General features: G+C 43.5%; 1 protein-coding gene across 7 annotated transcripts in view; it reads right to left on the bottom strand.

The window, feature by feature from the left end:
- The window catches only part of LOC130362077 (cytochrome P450 3A9-like), a 124,609-nt gene that overhangs the window by 78,735 nt on the left and 25,866 nt on the right, over positions 1 to 20,008 (bottom strand). For 6 of the 7 annotated variants that reach the window (XM_056566015.1, XM_056566014.1, XM_056566011.1 and 3 more), the window contains 3 exons: positions 18,437 to 18,530; positions 8,070 to 8,122; positions 4,375 to 4,474 (listed from right to left, as the gene is read on the bottom strand). In XM_056566015.1, coding sequence (XP_056421990.1) covers positions 4,375 to 4,474; positions 8,070 to 8,104 — 135 coding nt within the window. In that variant the 5' untranslated portion in view covers positions 8,105 to 8,122; positions 18,437 to 18,530. Of the gene's footprint in view, positions 1 to 4,374; positions 4,475 to 8,069; positions 8,123 to 11,394; positions 11,740 to 18,436; positions 18,531 to 20,008 lie in introns of those variants that run through there. The other variant, XM_056566009.1, reaches the window with a different exon arrangement.

The following is a 20,008-nucleotide window of genomic DNA, read 5'->3' as shown; positions in this document are numbered from 1 at the left end:
AAAATACCTTCCTCCGCTCCCCGGGGCCTTCGGTAATCGACTCCGGCCTCCGCCGTGATCCACTTCCTGGTTGCCGGTGGTCGGAGAGTCTTAGTGTGCTCAGCCAATCACCGGCCGCAGTGAAGTCCCGACTCGTGCCGGTGCAGTGAAGAATTTTGTGCCCTGAAGCGTTCTCACACTGCCGCTCAGCCTATCGCCGGCCGAGTTGAACTTCGCTGCAGCGGGTGATTGGCTGAGCGCAGTATGATTCATCCGACCACCGGCAACCAGGAAGTGGATCGCGGCGGCGACAATTTTTATATTATGGAGTTCTCCTTTAATTCTTTGTTTATAATTACTAAATTAGAGTATTTCACATTCATTTATTATACACGCCACTTGCTTTCTTTCACATTTATCTTTTAAAACTTTGTTAGAAAAATATTTTTTTCTATTTCATCTTATGTTGGTCACATTTCTTAGTTATTTATTATATGTACGGTATTTTATTATTTATAATTTATGAACCACCCTTGTCCTCAGTTTCTGTGTGGTTTTACAGCACAGTTACATATGAGAGGTACAAGAGTACCTGTCATATTCCAAATTTTTATGTGTCTCGCACCTATATTTCTCTCACAAATACCTTCTATCTGTTGCTCACTTGGTTTGTCATTCTGTCAATCTGCATGACATATCTTCCTCCCTGACTTCATTTTCTAGGATTTGCATAGTAACCTAGCAAAGTTCCATACTGCTTGCTTATCTAGATTTTAGTAAGGCTTTTGACACTGTCCCATAGAAGGCTCATCAATAATCTGTAGTCTTTGAGCTTGGACTCGCATACTGTTGAATGGATTAGGCAGTGGCTGAGGGACAGACATCAGAGGGTTGTAGTCAATGGAGAATATTCAGGGCAAGGTCTTGTTACTAGTGGGGTACCTCAGGGATCTGTACTGGGACCCATTTTGTTTAATATCTTTATCAGTGATATTGCAGAAGGTCTCGATTGTAAGGTATTGGTCTTTTTCCTGATGAAAAAAAGATTTGTAACAGGGTTGATGTTCTTGGAGGGATACGGCAAATGGAAAAGGATTAGGGTAAACTAGAGGAATGGTCAGAACTCTATATGTTGGGCCCACTGCTCCATTGTCTAACCTGTGATAGTGTGATTTATTGCTGTGTCATGTTATGTGTTAATTTATGCTCTGTACCTTTAAGGGATTGTCGCAGAGGAACCAGGTGACCCTGAAACCGAGGAGAAGGAGATTGTGTTCCACCTAGCAAGCTGAGCAGAAGTCTAGAGAGAAGAAGTATACTAAATTCCACAGCCACGCCAAATCTCAGGAACAGACCCCGGCGCTCAGGTGAATTGTCAAAACCTGGTGGTACACAAAGCTTTTGGGGAAAAACTCTACTTTAAGTCAGTCAGTCAAGTTAAGTCTTTCAAGTCAGCTTGTGCTGCTGCTAACGGTAACTACAACTCCCAGCAAGGCGATAGGTTCCCTGGGTTCCACTCTGCCCATGGACAGGACGGGATGGACAGGGAGAGTGAGCCCTAAGCTTTCCCTAGAAACACTTTCCCTGCCTACTTGCCCATCTGCCCTAAACGGCATATGAACAACCACGGTGATGGTCCCTCCCTGCGCTAAAGTGCAATGGGCAAAAAGGTACACAAATAATACTGGGGAAACAACTAAACAACCAAATAAACCAGACAGGATGTAAATATACAAACAGGGCAGGATAAGAAACCGGGATAAAGATAAACGGCAGATATGAATAAATGAACAAGACTAGATATGGAATAAGTATACAGCAGAAACCAGGAGATGCAGGGGATGAACTGAATGTAAAACACCAAACAGATCAGGAAACATAGAACACTGTTCACACTGGACACATAGTTACATAGTTAGTACGGTCGAATAAAGACATATGTCCATCAAGTTCAACCAGGGAATTGAAGGGTAGGGTTGTGGCGCGATATTGGGGAAGGGATGGGATTTTATATTTCTTCATAAGCATTAATGTTATTTTGTTCCAGGAATGTATCTAATCCTGTTTTAAAGCTGTTAATTTTTCCTGCTGTGAGCAGTTCCTGAGGTAGACTGTTCCATAAGTTCACGGTTCTCATGGTAAAGAAGGCGTGTCGGCCCTTGAGACTAAACTTTTTCTTCTCCAGACGGAGGGAGTGCCCCCTCGTCCTTTGGGGGGGGGTTTAACCTGGAACAGTTTTTCTCCATATTTTTTGTATGGGCCATTTATATACTTATATACGTTTATCATATCCCCCCTTAAACGTCTCTTCTCAAGACTAAACAATTGTAACTCCTTTAATCGCTCCTCATAGCTAAGATGTTCCATGCCCCATATTAGTTTAGTCGCGCGTCTCTGCACCCTTTCCAGCTCCACAGTGTCCCTTTTATGAACAAAACTGAACAGCATATTCCAGGTGAGGCCGTACCAATGCTTTATAAAGGGGGAGTATTATGTCCCTGACCCTCGAGTCCATGCCTCTTTTGATACATGACAATATCCTGCTGGCTTTGGAAGCAGCAGCCTGACATTGCATGCTATTCTGTAGTCTGTGATCTACAAGTACACCCAGATCCTTCTCTACCAGTTCTCTACATACAAAGAGCAAACTAGACTCCTCACTCCAAACATGGAGGGACAACAATACTAACTCCAGCTAGACTTCTAGCTAGTGGGAACACTCCACTGTGTGATCGGGATACTGGCCTAGAAGGAAACAGAAATATAATACAGGGAATACTAGACTGAGAAACGGATGAGTCTGAACAGACTCCACAAAACCAAACTCCAACACATGGAGGAATACATGTCAGGATACCAAACAGGTATAATACAAAACCAAACTCCATAACATGGAGGAATACGGGTACAAGCAAGACTCACAGTGTGAACACAGACTAAGATATAACAAGGATAATGCAGAACGGACATACATAATCCTAAAAACCGACAGATGTACTTAATACCCAAGCAGACTAAAATATATCATAAACAGGACTATAATAATGGTAAAACTCAGACAAAGTAACATAGTAAAGGTAAAACTGATAACATAGTCAGAGTAAATCCAATAACCAGCTCAGAGTGTAGCAGAGCTTGGGTTTAAATAGCCCCACCCGAGTTCTCATTGGCTATTACCATTAACTATTCTCTATCCATGGGGAATAGCACAGAAAACTGATCATACATAAAAAAACAAAGTATGAACAGGGCCTAAAACAGAAAAATGCAAAAACGGACATTACAACAAACTTCTGTATTGCAAAAACCTGCTACCTCTATCCCCACTAAAGACAGTTATCTGTAACCTGGCATTGCTGTATTTATTATGTATTTTGTATTTATTATGGCCCAGGAGAAGCTGTCGTTTCCTTGAAATGTGTAGGATAACAGTGCCCTGGCATCACAAAGTGGTACATCCAACCATCCCGAGACACGTACCACAATCTGTCTAACTCCCTGTGGCTACCACACTATGTGATACAGTCCTAACCTCAGTATCTGAGGAAAGGAATTTTGGGATCAATATTTCAGGAGACTTAAATGTAGGCAGGCAATGTTATAGAGCAGCAGGAAATGCCAGCAGAATGCTTGGGTGTATAAGGAGAGGTATTAGCAGTAGAAAGATGGAAGTGCTTGTGCCACTGTACAGAACACTGGAGACCTCAATTGAAGTATTGTGCGCAGTACTGGAGGCCGTATTTAGAGCTACTATACTAGTCCATGTGTTGCAGGATAAAACTTTTCAGGAAAGGTTAAAGAACCTTAACATGTACAGCTTGGAAGAAAGACAAGACAGAGGGGATATGATAGAAATGTTTAAATACATAAAGGGCATCAGCAAGATTAAAGGAGCAGAGTATATTTAAAAGAAGAAAAACTACCACAAGAGGACATAGTGGACGAAGGAGTTTAAGCATGCATGGGATAGGCATAAGGCATAAAGATAGGGAGAAAGACTATTTATAGTATTCAGAAATATTGGGCAGACATGATGGGCTAAATGGTCTTCATCTGCCGACACATTCTATGTTTCAATTTTTTCTGTTTATTGCAAGTTACAAGAGTGTCTTGATTAGGAATTCTTCTCTTACACCAAGTTGCTCCACAGGGACAAAGACTATAGCCAGTGCAAAACCCCCATTAAAAGTGTTGCTTGGGCTCACAGGGGATTTATCAGGTTAGCCTGATGACCTTCAATTGATTGCCAGCTAGCCTGACTATCATTCCCATTTTCCTTGTGGGTACAACACTTGGATATTGCATTTTACATTGATGTTTCTATGCAGACAACATTAGGAAGAGTTAGATGTAAGAGAAATGGCAATTTTCATAAAATCTCTATGGTAAACGTACCCGCCTGTTTATGAAGTTAGTGTAACACTCTTTTACCAAAATCATTTTGATAAGAGCTGGATCTAGAATTGCAAGCACTGGCTGTCTACCGTCATACAGTCTGCAAAACAGCAACATGCAGGTTAGAAATAAAGAATAAACAAGAGTGAAGCATAGTAGCATTTACACAAAGAAGGCCAAACAAGTGTCACACTTGCCTTCATTGGGCAGTCCACTTAAAAGGGTTGTCCAGTCAAATTTTAATTTTTTTTTAAATGTGCCAAGACTAACAAATAAAACAAGAACAGCTTTAACTCACCTTACTTGCTCCCTTGTAGCCTCCAGTATCACAGAACCCTGTCTGCATCTGGTGACCTTGCTTTTCCCAGAGCTGCAAATTGTCGCCTCTGCAACTGGGGTAACTGACAGTGCCCCTTCGCCAATCACTGGCTGAGGCAGGACATGCTGAGCGTCACTGTGACTTCATGTCTGCAGCTGCAGACAGCTATGGGGAAACAAAGCTCAGCAGAGACAGGGCGTGGGCCAGGTAAAAGGATAGTGGATAAAGTGAGAAAGGTGAATTAATGCATTTATTGTTTTATTTATCAGCCTTTGCACATTTATAAAAAAAAAAAAAAGTTCAACTTGACAACCAATTTAGGGTTTGCTGGATAGAATTGTGCAGATTTAGGCTGTATTCACATCACTTTGGGGCATATAGCAGCAGAATCCGGCAGGAGAATTGGAAAACCGGCTGCTGCCATATCCCTGTTGGACCCATGCTGTACTCCATTCCTTTTAATAAGCTGGACAGAGTCAGCTAATGGCTCCACTCAGGTAATTTTCGGACGGTATTGTTTTTTTTCCGGACTGAAAACCTGCTAATCATAGATACTGTCTGGCCTATTAAAATAAATGGGTTCTGGTGGGGAAATTTACGTTTTCAAATTCTCCCAACGGATCCAGCTGCCATATGCCCCAATCTTGATGTTAATGCAGCCTTATACAGGCCATAGAAAACTACATAAAAATAAATATATAAAACACAAGTACTTTACGCCCGTTATGCCCCCTCCCATAGACATGAATGTAGGGGGCGTGACGTGATGTTACGATGGGGGCGTGGCATTACGTCCCGTTTCTGAGCCTGGAGATGCAGCTCTGCATATATTGCGGGTGCTGCAGGGAGATCCCAGTGGCAGGCCCCCCCACATTCAGACATCTTATCTCCTATCCTTTGGATAGAGGATAAAATGTCTAAAATTGGAATACCCCTTTTAAACTCAGCACTGTCATTTACAGTGCACCTGTGATTGACAAAAAGTTTTTATACAATGTAGATAATACCATTCTTTGTATATTTGTAATATACTTTGGTTAAAAATGTTTATATATTTTGGGTGAAAAAATGCTGTCCCTGCAGCTATTGCCTGTGTCTCTGTGAGAAGACCAAATACAGGAAGTGAGGGCAGTGCTCTCTCTCAATCATCCTTCTGTGTGAGCCGGGGCATGTCACAGAGCCTTACTGCACAGAGCCCTGCTTGTCCTTAGTGTACAGAGCCCTGCTTGTCCTCAGTGCACAAAGCCCTGCTTGTCCTCAGTGCTCAGAGCTCTGCTTGTCCTTAGTGCATTGAGCCCTGCTTGTCCTCAGTGCTCAGAGCCCTGCTTGTCCTCAGTGCTCAGAGCCCTGCTTGTCCTCAGTGCTCAGAGCCCTGCTTGTCCTCAGTGCTCAGAGCCCTGCTTGTCCCCAGTGTACAGAGCCCTGCTTGTCCTCAGTGCACAGAGCCCTGCTTGTCCTCATTGTACAGAGCCCTGCTTGTCCTCATTGTACAGAGCCCCGCTTGTCCTCAGTGTACAGAACACTTCTTGTCCACCCACACTTCCTGTATTTGGTATCCTCATAGAGATACACAATCAGTAGCTGCAGAGATAATACACATTTTTTTTAACCAATGTATATTACATTTATACATATAATGGTATTATCTACATTATATAAAAAGTTTTTGTTAACGAGAGGTACACTTTAAGAGATAAGAGAGACAAATATACAATTAAGAGAAGCAAATATATACCCCCAGCCCCAGGCCTAATGCAGATGTTAGAACTACATACATGAAGCCGATTTGAAGGCAAATGGAGTCCATGTAGAACAGAAATGTAGGCACTCTGTGTCATTGTATGGTGCCACTGTACATTACTATATTAGGCTTATTTTCAAATTTTTTATTTTTTTATTACAAATGGTTAAAAAAAATAAAATAAAAAAGTCAACTGCTGCACATTGATTTTTCCTGGTAAAAGCAGGTAGTCAGTAGGGAATTATAAAGTGCCAAACCCACTTTGTGTTTTTGAGTTTGGCATTTCGTCCCCCTTCTTTTGATTGTTTTTGGGATAACTGGACGAAAAGCAAAATGCTCATGCATAGTGTCACTACTTGCCTCCACCGGCTGTACTGTATACATCACTGCATAGCTCAGCCCTGTATACTTTCCCTACTCCTAGCGGGACTGGGATATGCCCAAAGGTAGGTCAGCAACAGCTGGAGGCCACCAGATTGGGAACACACTGCTTCATGCACAAAACGTACTAACTCTTTTTTTGTATTTTTCTTTTCTTCTGGTTTCAGATAGGTGAATGTGGAGGACTACTTCTTCGGATTCGCGGACTACGGCAATGTCTATAGTTGTTTTGTTAAAGGGGTTCCATCCAGTGGGGTTTTTTTTCGTTTTGTTTTTTTTTACAATTTTGCCTATTGCACACAAATAGTTGTAGTAAAAAAAAAAGTTTTAACATATGTTCTTTTTTTTTCAAATTTACTTTACAGGCTTCTTGTGACAGCTGTCTTCTAGACGGAGTCCATTCTTAAGACAGGGCTCAGCATCAGCATGAAAGATATCGCTTCTGGGCCTAGGCGGTAACAGACTGGTGTTATTTTGGCTTGATGGGCCAATAACAATGGTCCTTGTCCACCGTGGAAATGTCAGGCTGTTGCTACTTGGTTGGCATCAGGCTCATAATAAAAATACGGGGAGCCCCACACATTTTTTTTTCCCGAATATAAATACATAAAAAAAAAAAAGATGGGGTTCCCCCTATTTTAATTATCAGCCAGATAACAACAAAGCAGCAACAGCCTCCAGATGTCTCCAGTGTGGGCGAGGACTATTGTTATTGGTCCTCTCAAGCCTAAATAATGACAGCCTGTCATCACCTAGGCCCTTGAGTGCCATTTTTAGTGTCCCGGGCCTGTTGGTACCGTCTCTTCACCATGCCCTTGAGGTGGTGGGGTTAGCGCTAGCTGTTTTTGGGGCTAACCCCTACCTTAATAATGGACTCTGTCTATGAAATGGCTTTTACTACTAAGCCTGTAAAATAAAAAAAATAAAAGATAGAACACATAAACACTCCCTCATAGCCTTCTTAATCATTTTATTAAAATAAAAAAAAATTAAAAATTAAAAACCCTGCTGGTCAGCATGATAACCCTTGAATCCTAAGTAGTCCTCCGCATTCACGTATTTGAAATGAGAAGAAAAAAAATGGGTTACTACATTTTGGGCGCTCTCCCCTGAGGAGAGCACCCATAAAGTGCATAAGGCAGGGGGCCCCCAGCTGTTGCTAAACTACAACCCCCCCCCCCTCCCCCCCAGCATTCCCAGACAGCCAAAGGTTTCAGATTAAAAAAGGTTTTGCATTTCAACATTTAAACTTACCCCCATAACTTTCCATATTTCTTGAAGCATTCCATATCATACTGGGCCACACCCTGAAAAAAATTAGAATATATCCCAATAAATTACAAATGGGCCATTATTAACCATTTACACAGGGTGATGGCAGGTTTATAATTTTACCACACTGGTACCTATGAATAGAAAAGCAGCCCAAAAATGACAATTATTTGCTTTGATTAAGGTGAATTTTGGGATCTTTTTTCTTTGATACATACATTATATTTGTCAGTTTTTGTGATATCAGGGGAATATGTTTAAAACAAAATAAGTGAATGTTTTTTTTAAAATAAGTTTTTATTTACTTTTCGGAATCAACAATTTTCATATCAGCACCAAGTATCCCAAAAATGCCTTTTCAAATTATATCCCTTTCTACTATGGTCATATGGGGTAACACATTATATATATATATATATATATATATATATATATATATATATATATATATATATACACATACATATACATACATACACAAGGTGGGCCATTTATATGAATACACCTTAATAAAATGGAAATGGTTGGTGATATTAACTTCCTGTTTGTGGCACATTAGTATATGTGAGGGGGGAAACTTTTCAAGATGGGTGGTGACCATGGCAGCCGTTTTGAAGTCGGACATTTTGAATCCAACTTTTGTTTTTTCAATAGGAAGAGGGTCACGTGACACATCAAACTTGTTGGGAATTTCACAAGAAAAACAATGATGTGCTTGGTTTTAACATAACTTTATTCTTTCATGAGTTATTTACAAGTTTCTGACCACTTATAAAAATGTGTTCAATGTGTTGCCCATTGTGTTGGATTGTCAATGCAACCCTCTTCTCCCACTCTTCACACACTGATAGAAACACCGCAGGAGAAATGTTAGCACAGGCTTCCAGTATCCGTAGTTTCCGGTGCTGCAGGATGGGCAAAACAAAAATTGGAACCGGACCCTCAGTTTACGCAGAAGATTTTGTTCAGTGATGAGGCAAACTTTTATGTGAATGGTGAAGTTAACAAACAAAACCCCCGCTATTGGTCTGACACTAACCCACTAAACCTCAAGGCCACTGGATATGCGAAATTGCTACATGATGATGTGTTTCCCTCTTTATGCACTGAAGCTGGCACGTTCCCTGAGTTTTTCCAGCAAGATGGTGCACCACCACATTATGGGTGTCAGGTCCGAGCATTCCTAGATGAACAGTTTCCCAGAAAGTGGATTGGTCGTCGTGGGCCAGTTGAATGGCCCCCAAGGTCTCCCGATCTGACCCCCTTAGACTTTTATCTTTGGGGTCATCTGAAGGCAATTGTCTATGCTGTGAAGATACAAGATGTGCAGCATCTGAAACTACGGATACTGGAAGCCTGTGCTAGCATTTCTCCTGCGGTGTTGCTATCAGTGTGTGAAGAGTGGGAGAAGAGGGTTGCATTGACAATCCAACACAATGGGCAGCACATTGAACACATTTTATAAGTGGTCAGAAACGTGTAAATAACTCATGAAAGAATTAAGTTATGTTAAAACCAAGCACGTCATTGTTTTTCTTGTGAAATTCCCAATAAGTTTGATGTGTCAGATGACCCTCTTCCTATTGAAAAAACAAAAGTTGGATTCAAAATGGCTGACTTCAAAATGAACCATCTTGAAAAGTTTCCCCCCTCACATATACTAATGTACCACAAACAGGAAGTTAATATCACCAACCATTCCCATTTTATTAAGGTGTATCCATATAAATGGCCCACCCTGTGTATATATATGTGTGTGTGTGTTAGGGATGCACTAAAATATTGGCTGCCGGGGAGGAAGGGGGTGCGTGTCTTAACCCCTAGACACTATCAGCAGCCAGGGACCCGCTGTTAATGGCGGACATCAGCAATCAATTGATAACAGCATCTGCAGCGGTTCCAACAGCTGATCTGATCACCCATGGCACTGCCACAGGGATCAGATTAGCTAAGATGACAGCCTGAGGTCTCCTTACTTGCCTCCTGCCATCATGGGGTCTTCTTCTCTGGCCTGCTATCGAGCACACCAGAGAAGTAGATCAAAGAAAACACTGATCAGTGCTATGCATATGCATAGCACTGATCAGTATCTGCAATCTAAAGATTGCAATATATAGTCCCCTGTGGGTACTATAAAAGTGTAAAAAAAAAAAAAAAAAAGTTTTAATAAAAGTGAATTAGCCCTTTCCCCAGTAAAAAATAAAATTCCCCTCTTTTCGTATAAAAAAAAACGCAAAAAACATATTTGGCATTGCTGGGTGCAGAAATGTCTGATCTATAAAAACATTATGTTAATGATCCTGCGCGGTATTGATCCACTGCGAAAACATTAAAATAACAACAAATTCTAATCATATTGATTTTTTTTTATCAGATCATATATCAGAAAAAAAATTATTAGAAAACAATTTAAAAAAAAACATCAAAACAGGAATGGTACGGATAAAAATTCAGATGAGATCAGATCATGATGCAAGAAATGAGCCATCATACATCCCCGTATATGGAAAAATATAAAAGTTATAGGGGTCAGAAGAGGACAATTTTAAATATACTAATTTTGTTCAATAAAGTTTGACTTCCTATAAATCTAGAAATAGAAAAACTGAGGGGGCTCAGCTACAATAAGTATACGTATGAGATATATGGGTGCTGATGGAGGTGTGAGAAATGCATAGTAAACCACAAAAGAAGAAAAAGACTAACACCCTGCTAATTAACAGCACACCCTATATGAAAATGATGAAAGAATTTCCTGTTCACAATAATACATACATTTTTATTGAATATAATAAACATACAAATATCACATGGTAATATGACATACAATTAAAAACACTTAAAAAAAAAACCAATCATTATGGGTAACACTACACATATGGAGGGGACTGAAACGGCACAACCTCCAGCAGACACCCACCCTATGCCAGATGTGTATGAAAATATCTAATGGATAGAAATTCTACTCTAGGGGGCGTGGCAGGCCGCGCAACAAGAATGGCTGCATAACCTGTGAGCTCCTGCTCCCTGGGGCCACAAGTCTGTAATATTCAGCTGTGACCGCCGCCTGACAGATGGGGAGAACCTCCCGCAGCGCTAAGAAAAGATCCTCAGCCCTCCATTCTGTCTCCCCGACCTCCGGCAGCATCGCCCGATACCTGCTGCCCTCTGTTCCTGCGGTGAGCCGTGAGCCTGCCATTGCGGGGCCTGCCTTTGGTCTCCGAGCTCGCTCCCTGGGTCACTCCTCGCTCCCTGGGTCACTCCTCGCTCCGGGCTCCCTCTCCCCCTGCTGTGCTGTCGCACTCACCTGCGCTGCTGCCGATACTCTGCTATCTCTTGGGACCTCTCTGCAGCACCTGCCATCTTCTTCCTCCTGGGCTCCTTCTCTAGACTGCCCTGCTCCTGGGCAATCCCAGGACTCCCTGGAGACGCCGCTGACCTCCCGGACACTGAGCCGCCTTGTGCCTGCTCTCACTGAGGTGAGCTCTATGTCAGTGCAGCCTCTACTTAAGCCCTTGGAACTAATTTCACACACCTCCCAAGCCCTGCAGCCCTCATCTTGGGCCTCCCTGGTGGCAGACTCGGCTCCTTCCACCTGCTCTGTGCAGTGTCCTCCCCCTGCCTCTGTGGGGGACATTGTGGTAGCTGGATTTCCTGCACTTCCACCTCAAGTACATAGTGGGCATTCATTCTCTGGCCACCTCCTGGAGAACTCTCGTCCTCACATACTCCACAATACCTGTATTCCGCCTCCTGGAGCGGCCGGCTCTTTACCTCTGCCACAAAGGATGCATTCCTCTAGTAAGCTTAATGCTTGGGCCCCCCACTTCACCTCCCAGCGGGACCCCCCCTCCCCTGGGGGGTCTGCTGCTCCCCTGCCTGAGGCTGTTGGTTCTGCATGGGATGCTATCTCTGATGCTGATTTGGACTGTTCGGGCCTGCCTGGGGTCTCCCCTGTCCCCTCTGCCTGGAGTCAACTGCTTTCACAAATCCTGATTAAGAGGATTTCAAATCCCTGATTTCTGAGCTTAAAGACAGGCTGAGATTTCCACCCTCCGACAGGATTTACAACATGTCTATGTCATAGTGGAGGACTTGGAAGAGGCCAATGATTCTACCAGAGCCTATGTTGCCCAATTGCAGTCCACTATTGCTTCTCAGTCGGACTTTCTGGGGGATCTTCATGATCACATGGAGGATCTTGACAACCGGGGTGCCGCAATAACATCAGAGTACGTGGCCTCCCTGAGGCGACTCAGGAGCAGGATCTACATGTCACCCTGGAAGCCATCTTCAATCTCATTTTGGGTGATCCCTCTTCCCACAAGATAAAGCTGGACAGGGCTCACCGGGCCCTCTACGCCCCAAGTCTTCTTCGAGCTCCCCCCGGGATGTTATATGCTGTGTGAACGACTTTCAACTTAAAGGGGTTCTCCGGTGCTTAAACATCTTATCCCCTATCCAAAGGATAGGGGATAAGATGCCTGATCGCGGCAGTCCCGCCGCTGGGGACTCCCGGGATCATGCACGCGGAACTCCGTTTGTAATCAGTCCCCAGAGCGTGTTCGCTCCGGGTCTGATTACCGGCGACTACAGGGCGGGCGGCGTGTGACGTCACGCCTGCGCCGGTGTGTGACATCACGCTCCGCCCCGCAATGCAAGCCTACGGGGGGGGGGGGGCGAACACGCTCCGGGGACTGATTACAAACGGAGTGCCGCGTGCATGATCCCGGGGGTCCCCAGCGGCGGGACTCCCGCGATCAGGCATCTTATCCCCTATCCTTTGGATAGGGGATAAGATGTTTAAGCAACGGAGAACCCCTTTAAGGAGGCTATTATGGCGAAAGCACAAGACTTTTGCAACTTTGACGGTGCGCCCATCCAATTGTTTCAGGACTTATCTTGGATCACCCTGTGGAAGAGAAGAATGCTCCAACCCCTCCTGGCTGTTCTGAGGAGTCATCAGGTGTCTTATTGGTGGGGGTTTCCATTTGCCCCGCATGCCCGTAGGGATGGACACTCTGCAGTTCTGAGATCCTTCGCTGACCTCCATGCCTTTTGTACTGCCCTTGAACTCCCTTTTCCTTCTGTGGTGGACTGGGGCCTCACTTCCCCCCTCCCCCCTCCACTGCCCCCTGTTTAGCAACAGGTCCACAATTGGCGGTTGGGTTCGGGACAGAAGACTGCTTCTCCAGCTCAAAGTACCCCACCAGCTGCTCCTACTTGAAGTTGTCCTGCTACGCTGACCTAGCTGGATCTTAATGCTGGTCCTCTTCTTCTGAAGATGGACCTATTAGGGATTGGTTCTCCCGAGTTGAACTGTTACTGTTTATGCTGAGCTACACTTTTGCGTGTGTCTTAGTTTTTTGCTGATGTTTTTCATAATTGCATTTATTTTAGGCACCTTACTTGCTATTTCCAGGCACTGTTTTACATTGTAGTCCTCGGCTTGGCATGGCCCTAGGGGGTGGAGGTGCTTGCTTGTTGGTCTTCTTTTGGTTAGTCCTTCTCTCACTTCCCCTCTGAGGTGGTGCCAACCAGATTGATGCTCTATAGGTGTTGAATTTGTCCTGCCTCCTCTCTGGCCTTTGGGTCATTGGTTTGTTTCTTGGAGGTGTATTTTCTTTTGTTATTTTTGTATTTCGTGTCTTCTGTTGTCTTGTCCTGTTGTCTCAGTTTTGTTGTTAGCTCTAACCCTTGGTGTTAGTTTCCTTCCCTCCCTTGTCTTTTTATTTCCCAAGCTTCTAGGGATCAGATTCTCCTGTTCTGGTGGCTGCTCCAGGTCCTCTGGCTTCCCTGATGTTCTCACATCCTTCCTGGACGATGGTGAGTGCTTTTGTTTCCTAGTGTCCTCAACCCCTTGGGTTCCATTATGGCTAAGTGTGTCTCTTTGCATGTCAAGGGCCTCAACTCCCCCCCTAAGAGGCGCCTTCTACAGCGGGAGTTGGTGCCGCTGAAGGCGGACATTGAATATATTCAGGAGACACATTTTGATCATACTGGTTCTTTTCAATTTTTGCACCACCTTTATTCCCAAGTCTTCTCAGCTTCCTTGGGTAGAAAGGTTGCGGGGTGGCTATACTAATATCTAGGTCTTGTCCTGTTCAGTTGACCTCCTCTATTGTGGAGCCTGGGGGGATCCACAATATTGTAGAGGGATCTCAAGGGGGACAACCTCTATTGCTCTGTAATATTTATGCGCCCAACACCTCTCAGATCCCTTTCATCCGTAGGGTCCTAACTAAACTTCACAAATATCCTCCATCTGCGTGGCTGTTTTAATTTACTTTTTTCCCTCTCTATGGACCGACACTCCTCAACGGGTTCCTTTCCCTCCCCTGCTACGCTGCACCTTGCCTCGATTTTTCGGGGAGTGATTCACTCCTCCTCTTTATACGATCTTTGGTGTATAAATCATCCGACGGATCGGTCTTTTTCTTTTTATTCTCACCCTCATCAGTTGCATATGAGCAAAGACTTTTTTTTGGTAACCTTCCCATGGTGCGCATGCTTACTGATGCGTCGTTAGAACGGATTTAGTGGTCGGACCATAGTCCAATCATGCTTTCTTTTTCTCCTCAGTCTACCTCTCCTCGATGCTGTCATTGGAGTCTTAATGAATCTCTACTCAAATCTCAGCCCTGTTGGGACTCGATCCAGGCCTGCATTTCTGAATATTTCGCTACCAAATATAGCTCTGTTTTTTCACAAGCTATTTTGTGGGAGGCGCATAAGTACTCGATTGAAGAAAGATGCTTTGGTTCGTTCCTGGGAGCTTTGGGCAGATATTTCTCGACTAGAGGCCTCTTTTCTGCTTTCACCCTCCCTCTCGGTCCTGAGGAGCCTGGTAGCGGCCCGTGCTCGCCTAGGAGACCTGGCCTTGCAAAAGGTCGAAGGCCTCCTACTGTTGGCTAAGCAACGTTTCTATGAGAGAGGTAATAAAGCCCATACTATGTTGGCTGAGCGCCTGCTTGATCGGACTGCTGCCCAATCGCCATCGTCCTTGAGGGACGCTGCAGGTAATCTTTCCTACCATCCTGAAGGTATTTCTCGCCTCTTTCTGGACTATAATTCTAAGCTTTATTATCTCCCTTCACAAGACCCATCTGACCCGGGGGAGAGTGACGCTGCCTTGAGCTCTTTTTTGTCTCAATGTCATTTACCGACTCTCTCGGCTGAGGATCGAGCTGGTTTGAAAGCTCCCATCACTCCCAAGGAATTGCTCTCCTGGTCCAGATGGCTTTACTTACCTTTATTATAAAACTTTTTCCTCCATCTTGTTGCTTAGGCTAGTTTCTCTTTTCAATTCTTTCTTGGGGGGGGGGGAGACGACCCAGCAATCTTTTCGTGCTCAGAACAGGCCCTTAGTCTTCATGCTGAAAAGGCCTTTGATAGGCTGAGTTGGCCATTTCTATTTGCTACCCTTCAGAAATTTGAGATAACTCGGCCTTTTCTGACCGCCTTGCAGGGCCTTTACTCTTTCCCTACTGCTTCTATCAAACTCCCTCATGTTACTTCTCCGAATTTTCCCCTCTTTAATGGCGCTAAGCAGGGATGTCCATTGTCGCCCCTTCTCTTTGCCCTCTGTATGTTTGCAGAGGATATTCTCCTGACTCTTACCAACCCTCTCCTTTCCCTTCCTGCTCTTTACCGGACCTTACACTCTTATGGGCTGGTCTCGGGCTACAAGTAAAACCTCTCTAGGACCGAAGCCATGCCCCATGAATCTCTATCCCTCTCTGTCCTCCCTCCTACAGGCTAACTTTTCCTTCAGGTGGCTCAAATACCTTGGGGTTTCCCTAACCTCTTCCTATGGTTCTCTCTATTCTACCAACTTCCCTCCCTTGTTCTGAGAACTTTGGGGGTCTTCAGAAAAATAGAGTTCTCAATACATTTTGTTTTTTGGGGGCATAGCTGTCGTTAAAATGACGATCCGCTCTAAATTGCTGTATTTATTTTTAGACTCTCCCCGTCCGGGTCTCCCTTTCGGCCATTCGCTCCTTCCAATCTGCTATTTTCCATTTTATCGCCTCCCCGTGTCCGTTATGTGTGCCATTCATTCCTTCGGAGGTAGTACCAGATGTGACCAAGTACTATTGGGCGGCTCATTTGCATCACTTGACTGCGTGGTCCTCTTATCATGCCTACAGCAGATGGATGGAGTTGGAATACCCTCCCCCGTTCTTCCCCCTCTTTAGCCCCTCTTTTGGGCCCAATGGCCTTTTCTTGGTACGCCTGGAATTATTACTCAGTCAATTTTAAAATGGCCTCCTTATCTTCTCCCATGAGGTCATTTCTTTACCATCCTAGCTTCCCTGTAGGCTTAACCTCTGCTATGGTGCGGGAATGGGGTTTGAGGGGACTTTTCTGTTGGGCTGATATGGTACCTTTCAGTTCTCGCACCCTTTTACCCTTTGAACAGCTAGTGACTCAGAATGGTCTTCCCTCCTCTGAACGGTTCCATTACCGCCAACTTAGTCATTATATGACCTCTTCCTTGAGCTCTGTCAGTTTCCCTGCCTACGGACCGCAAGAGAAAGGCCTCCTTTCGGCCATTTACTCTATTCTCAATTCTCCCATAGGAGGGGCTGCACCTAATCATCGTTATATGAGCCGCTGGGAGGAGGATATGAATACCAATATTACTACTCTGCAATGGAAGATGATTTGGGAAATGGCCTCAAAGGCCTCGATTTGTACGGCTTATAAGGAGACCCAATTTAAGCTACTTATGGGTTGGAATCATACCCCTGAACTCCTCAACAAACTGAATCCCTCTCTTCCTCCACAGTGCTGGCATTGTGGGGTGGAAATTGGATCCACATTTAACATTTTCTGGTCTTGCTCACTTATATTGGGATTCTGGAGGGTGGTGGCTCGTTTAATTGGCTTGGTTCTGGGGATTATAGTTCCACTTGATCCCTTAGTGTATTTCCTCCATCTGCCCCATAGGGCCTTATCCAAAAAAACTTTAAATTATTAATGCATATTGTGTTGGCTGCTAAAACGTTAATTGCTAAATATTGGAGGAATACGCTTCCCCCAGCTGAAAGTGATCTACTAGCCCGGATCCGTGAGATCCAACCCCTGTAGTCCCAATCACTGTGCCATTATTTCTCTCTGTATGGGGTCCGTGGGATCGCTTTACTGATCGCCAGCCTCCCTGAGGAGCCTCCCTATTCCCCCTCCTTCTGTTCTCCTGTCTTTTTTGTCTTTTTGTCTTTGTTTGTACATGTTTTATGTTGTGCTGGTCCTGTGTAGGTTTTTTGTTTCTGTATATGCCTCTACATATTTTTTATGGTTCTCCATTTGTGATTAAACTTACCCTACCCTTCACTTTAGCTTGTGATGGAACAGTGTGTATCTCAGGAGCCCTCTATTTTGAGTTTCTTTGTTTGTCATGTGCTTACATGCATCTTGTAGTTATTTAAGTTCTTTTTTCTCATGTACTTCCTGTGTTTGGAAATTCTTTATAAAAATTACAATAAAAATAAAGAATATATCTAATGTAACTCTCCCACTGGTCCAATTACATATGTAGAATATACAGTGCCTTTAATATAACTACCTAATATAATATCACAGTAACATAATAAACAACAGATACAAATGCCAGATGCAAAGTAAAATTCATGTCTCAAGTAAAAGTTGGAAGAAGTACTAATATACTGGCAAACAAAATATGTTGCTGTGAAAAGGCTACCAAAATTACCAAGAGACAGGCCGGACACAGATGGGAGAACAGAATCCCAATCAAATACTCTTCATGGATGGGTGCCCACTCTAAAGCCCCACAGGTTCTGTCACCCTGTCGGTGACTCAGCGCAAAAAAGAACATGCTGCGCGGTCCTACCACCGAAGTATTTTTGGCGGTGGTTGTCAAGTGGAATCTCTGCTCGTGGAATTCTACGAGCAGAGATTCCGCAGTGTGAACTTACCCTTAAAGCAAAACGGTCTGGATTTTGTCTATAACAACCAATCACAGTCCAGCTTTTATTTTATTAGAATTTTTTAGGTTATAAAAGCTGAGCTGTGATTTGTTGCAATGTGCAAAACCAGCCCATAAAAAGCTGCCCAAAAACAGCTACTCTGTATGCATCTATGCTAAAATAAAAATTCAATGAAATGTAGTTGCTGACAATTGTGCCTATTAGGCTATGTTTTCAAAGTATTTTTTTAGACTCGTTTTGAGATGTACCTGAAAGGGGTATCCCAACTTTATTTATTCCCACAACATTTTCTCATGACTGTAGATAAATAGCACTAGATATAAAAAAAAAAAATGCAGTCCATGAAACACTTTTTAATCCCCAGGTTCAGTCTGATGTGTTTATATTCGACATACTTACTTTTCTGTACTCCAAAAATGTTCCTATAAATGGCAGTGGCCTTGGTCCAGGAATTCCCAACTTATAGAGTACACCATAAGGATATATTCCATAACTAAGGAGAAAAACAAACATTGAAAATGACAATTATATTTGCAGGTAAATTGTTATAAATTTAACACATGCAAAGGCATATTTATGACTTCTGTTTGGTTTCTTTAGGACTCAGGCACAAGGGCATAATATTGCTCAACTCACTGAAAGACGACAATTGCCGAAACATGAGAAATTTATGGCACTACGCACTTAAGTGATGTAAATATTAGGATATTACAGCTAGGATATGCACAAATATCTTACTGGTTAATCAATACCTGAGTTCGACTACTACAAGTATTTCCCATAAAATATTTATGCTGTTATATGTTAACTAAATTTATTATTGATTATAAGCTGCTGCTTCTGATGTCCTGCTGACGCTATCATTTTAAGTTATATTTTACTGTAAATATACAATATGATGTATTAATTCTATTTTTGTAATACACATTACATATTTTTACAACTGTGGTCCAGAAATGTATCTGTAGAACATCAAAGTAAAATGCAGCTGCGTTTGCCCCATAGGCTTTGTAATGGCCTAATATACAACTGTATCTATCAAATTTCATTTGCCACCTGCATCTACAAAGCTACGTAGGTGCTTTAAAATTTTGATAATCCCACATGGGCCTGCCTTATCATAATTGTGGATCCCTAGATTCAATGTGTGGGCTACATGCAGGAAAGAAGAGGGAGTCTGAAGGCATTCAGGGTGGAGGGGGAAGCTGGAGCCATTTGCAGGGGGAATCTGGAGGCATTTGTTTGGCTAAGAGTCTGGAGGCATTTGTTTTGCAGGGGCTGGAGGCATTTGGGAGGAGTCTGGAGGACTTTTGGGGTACAGTCTGGAGACAATTGAGAGAAGGCTGGATGCATTATGTGTGAGGGGAAGTCTGGAGGCATTTAGGCAAAGTCTGGAGGCATTGTGTCTGTGTCTGTGTGTGTGTGTGGGGAGGGAGCCTTGAGGTATTGTGATGAGTCTGGAAGCATTGGGAGTAATCTTTCATGACATGCTACCTAGAGTCATATATAAATGGGGCAAAATACTTATAGGGACAAGCTACCTTTAGGGGGAAAACCTTCCTATTTCAACCCAACCGACCTACCCATTCCCACCAACCCACTTACATACCCACTTTACTGTACTTGATGCTAAACTGCAGAATTATTAGTGTTTGGGATCCTATAGATGGGGAAATGGAGAAAGGGATGCTGAAAAAAAAAGATGTTTTGTGTGTTTTAACTTTCATTTTTAAATCCCCCTGCGGAGAGCCCTGAATGGCCGGTACCGAGAAGCCATTCAGGGCTCTCCTCAGGGTTTTTAAAATGAACATTGTGAGTGGCAGCGGGGGCCATATGCATATTAAAAGCACTGTGGGGGGGGGGGGCAAGATATATAGCGCTGCAGGGGGGCAGACATATAGCCTATACATGTAGCCCTATATATCCAGCGCATTTCTAATATACCCCCACAGTGCATTAATAAAGATATGA

Source organism: Hyla sarda, chromosome 3 (assembly GCF_029499605.1).
Source record: "Hyla sarda isolate aHylSar1 chromosome 3, aHylSar1.hap1, whole genome shotgun sequence".
Taxonomy (NCBI): domain Eukaryota; kingdom Metazoa; phylum Chordata; class Amphibia; order Anura; family Hylidae; genus Hyla; species Hyla sarda.
This window is presented reverse-complemented; position numbering and strand designations above follow the sequence as displayed.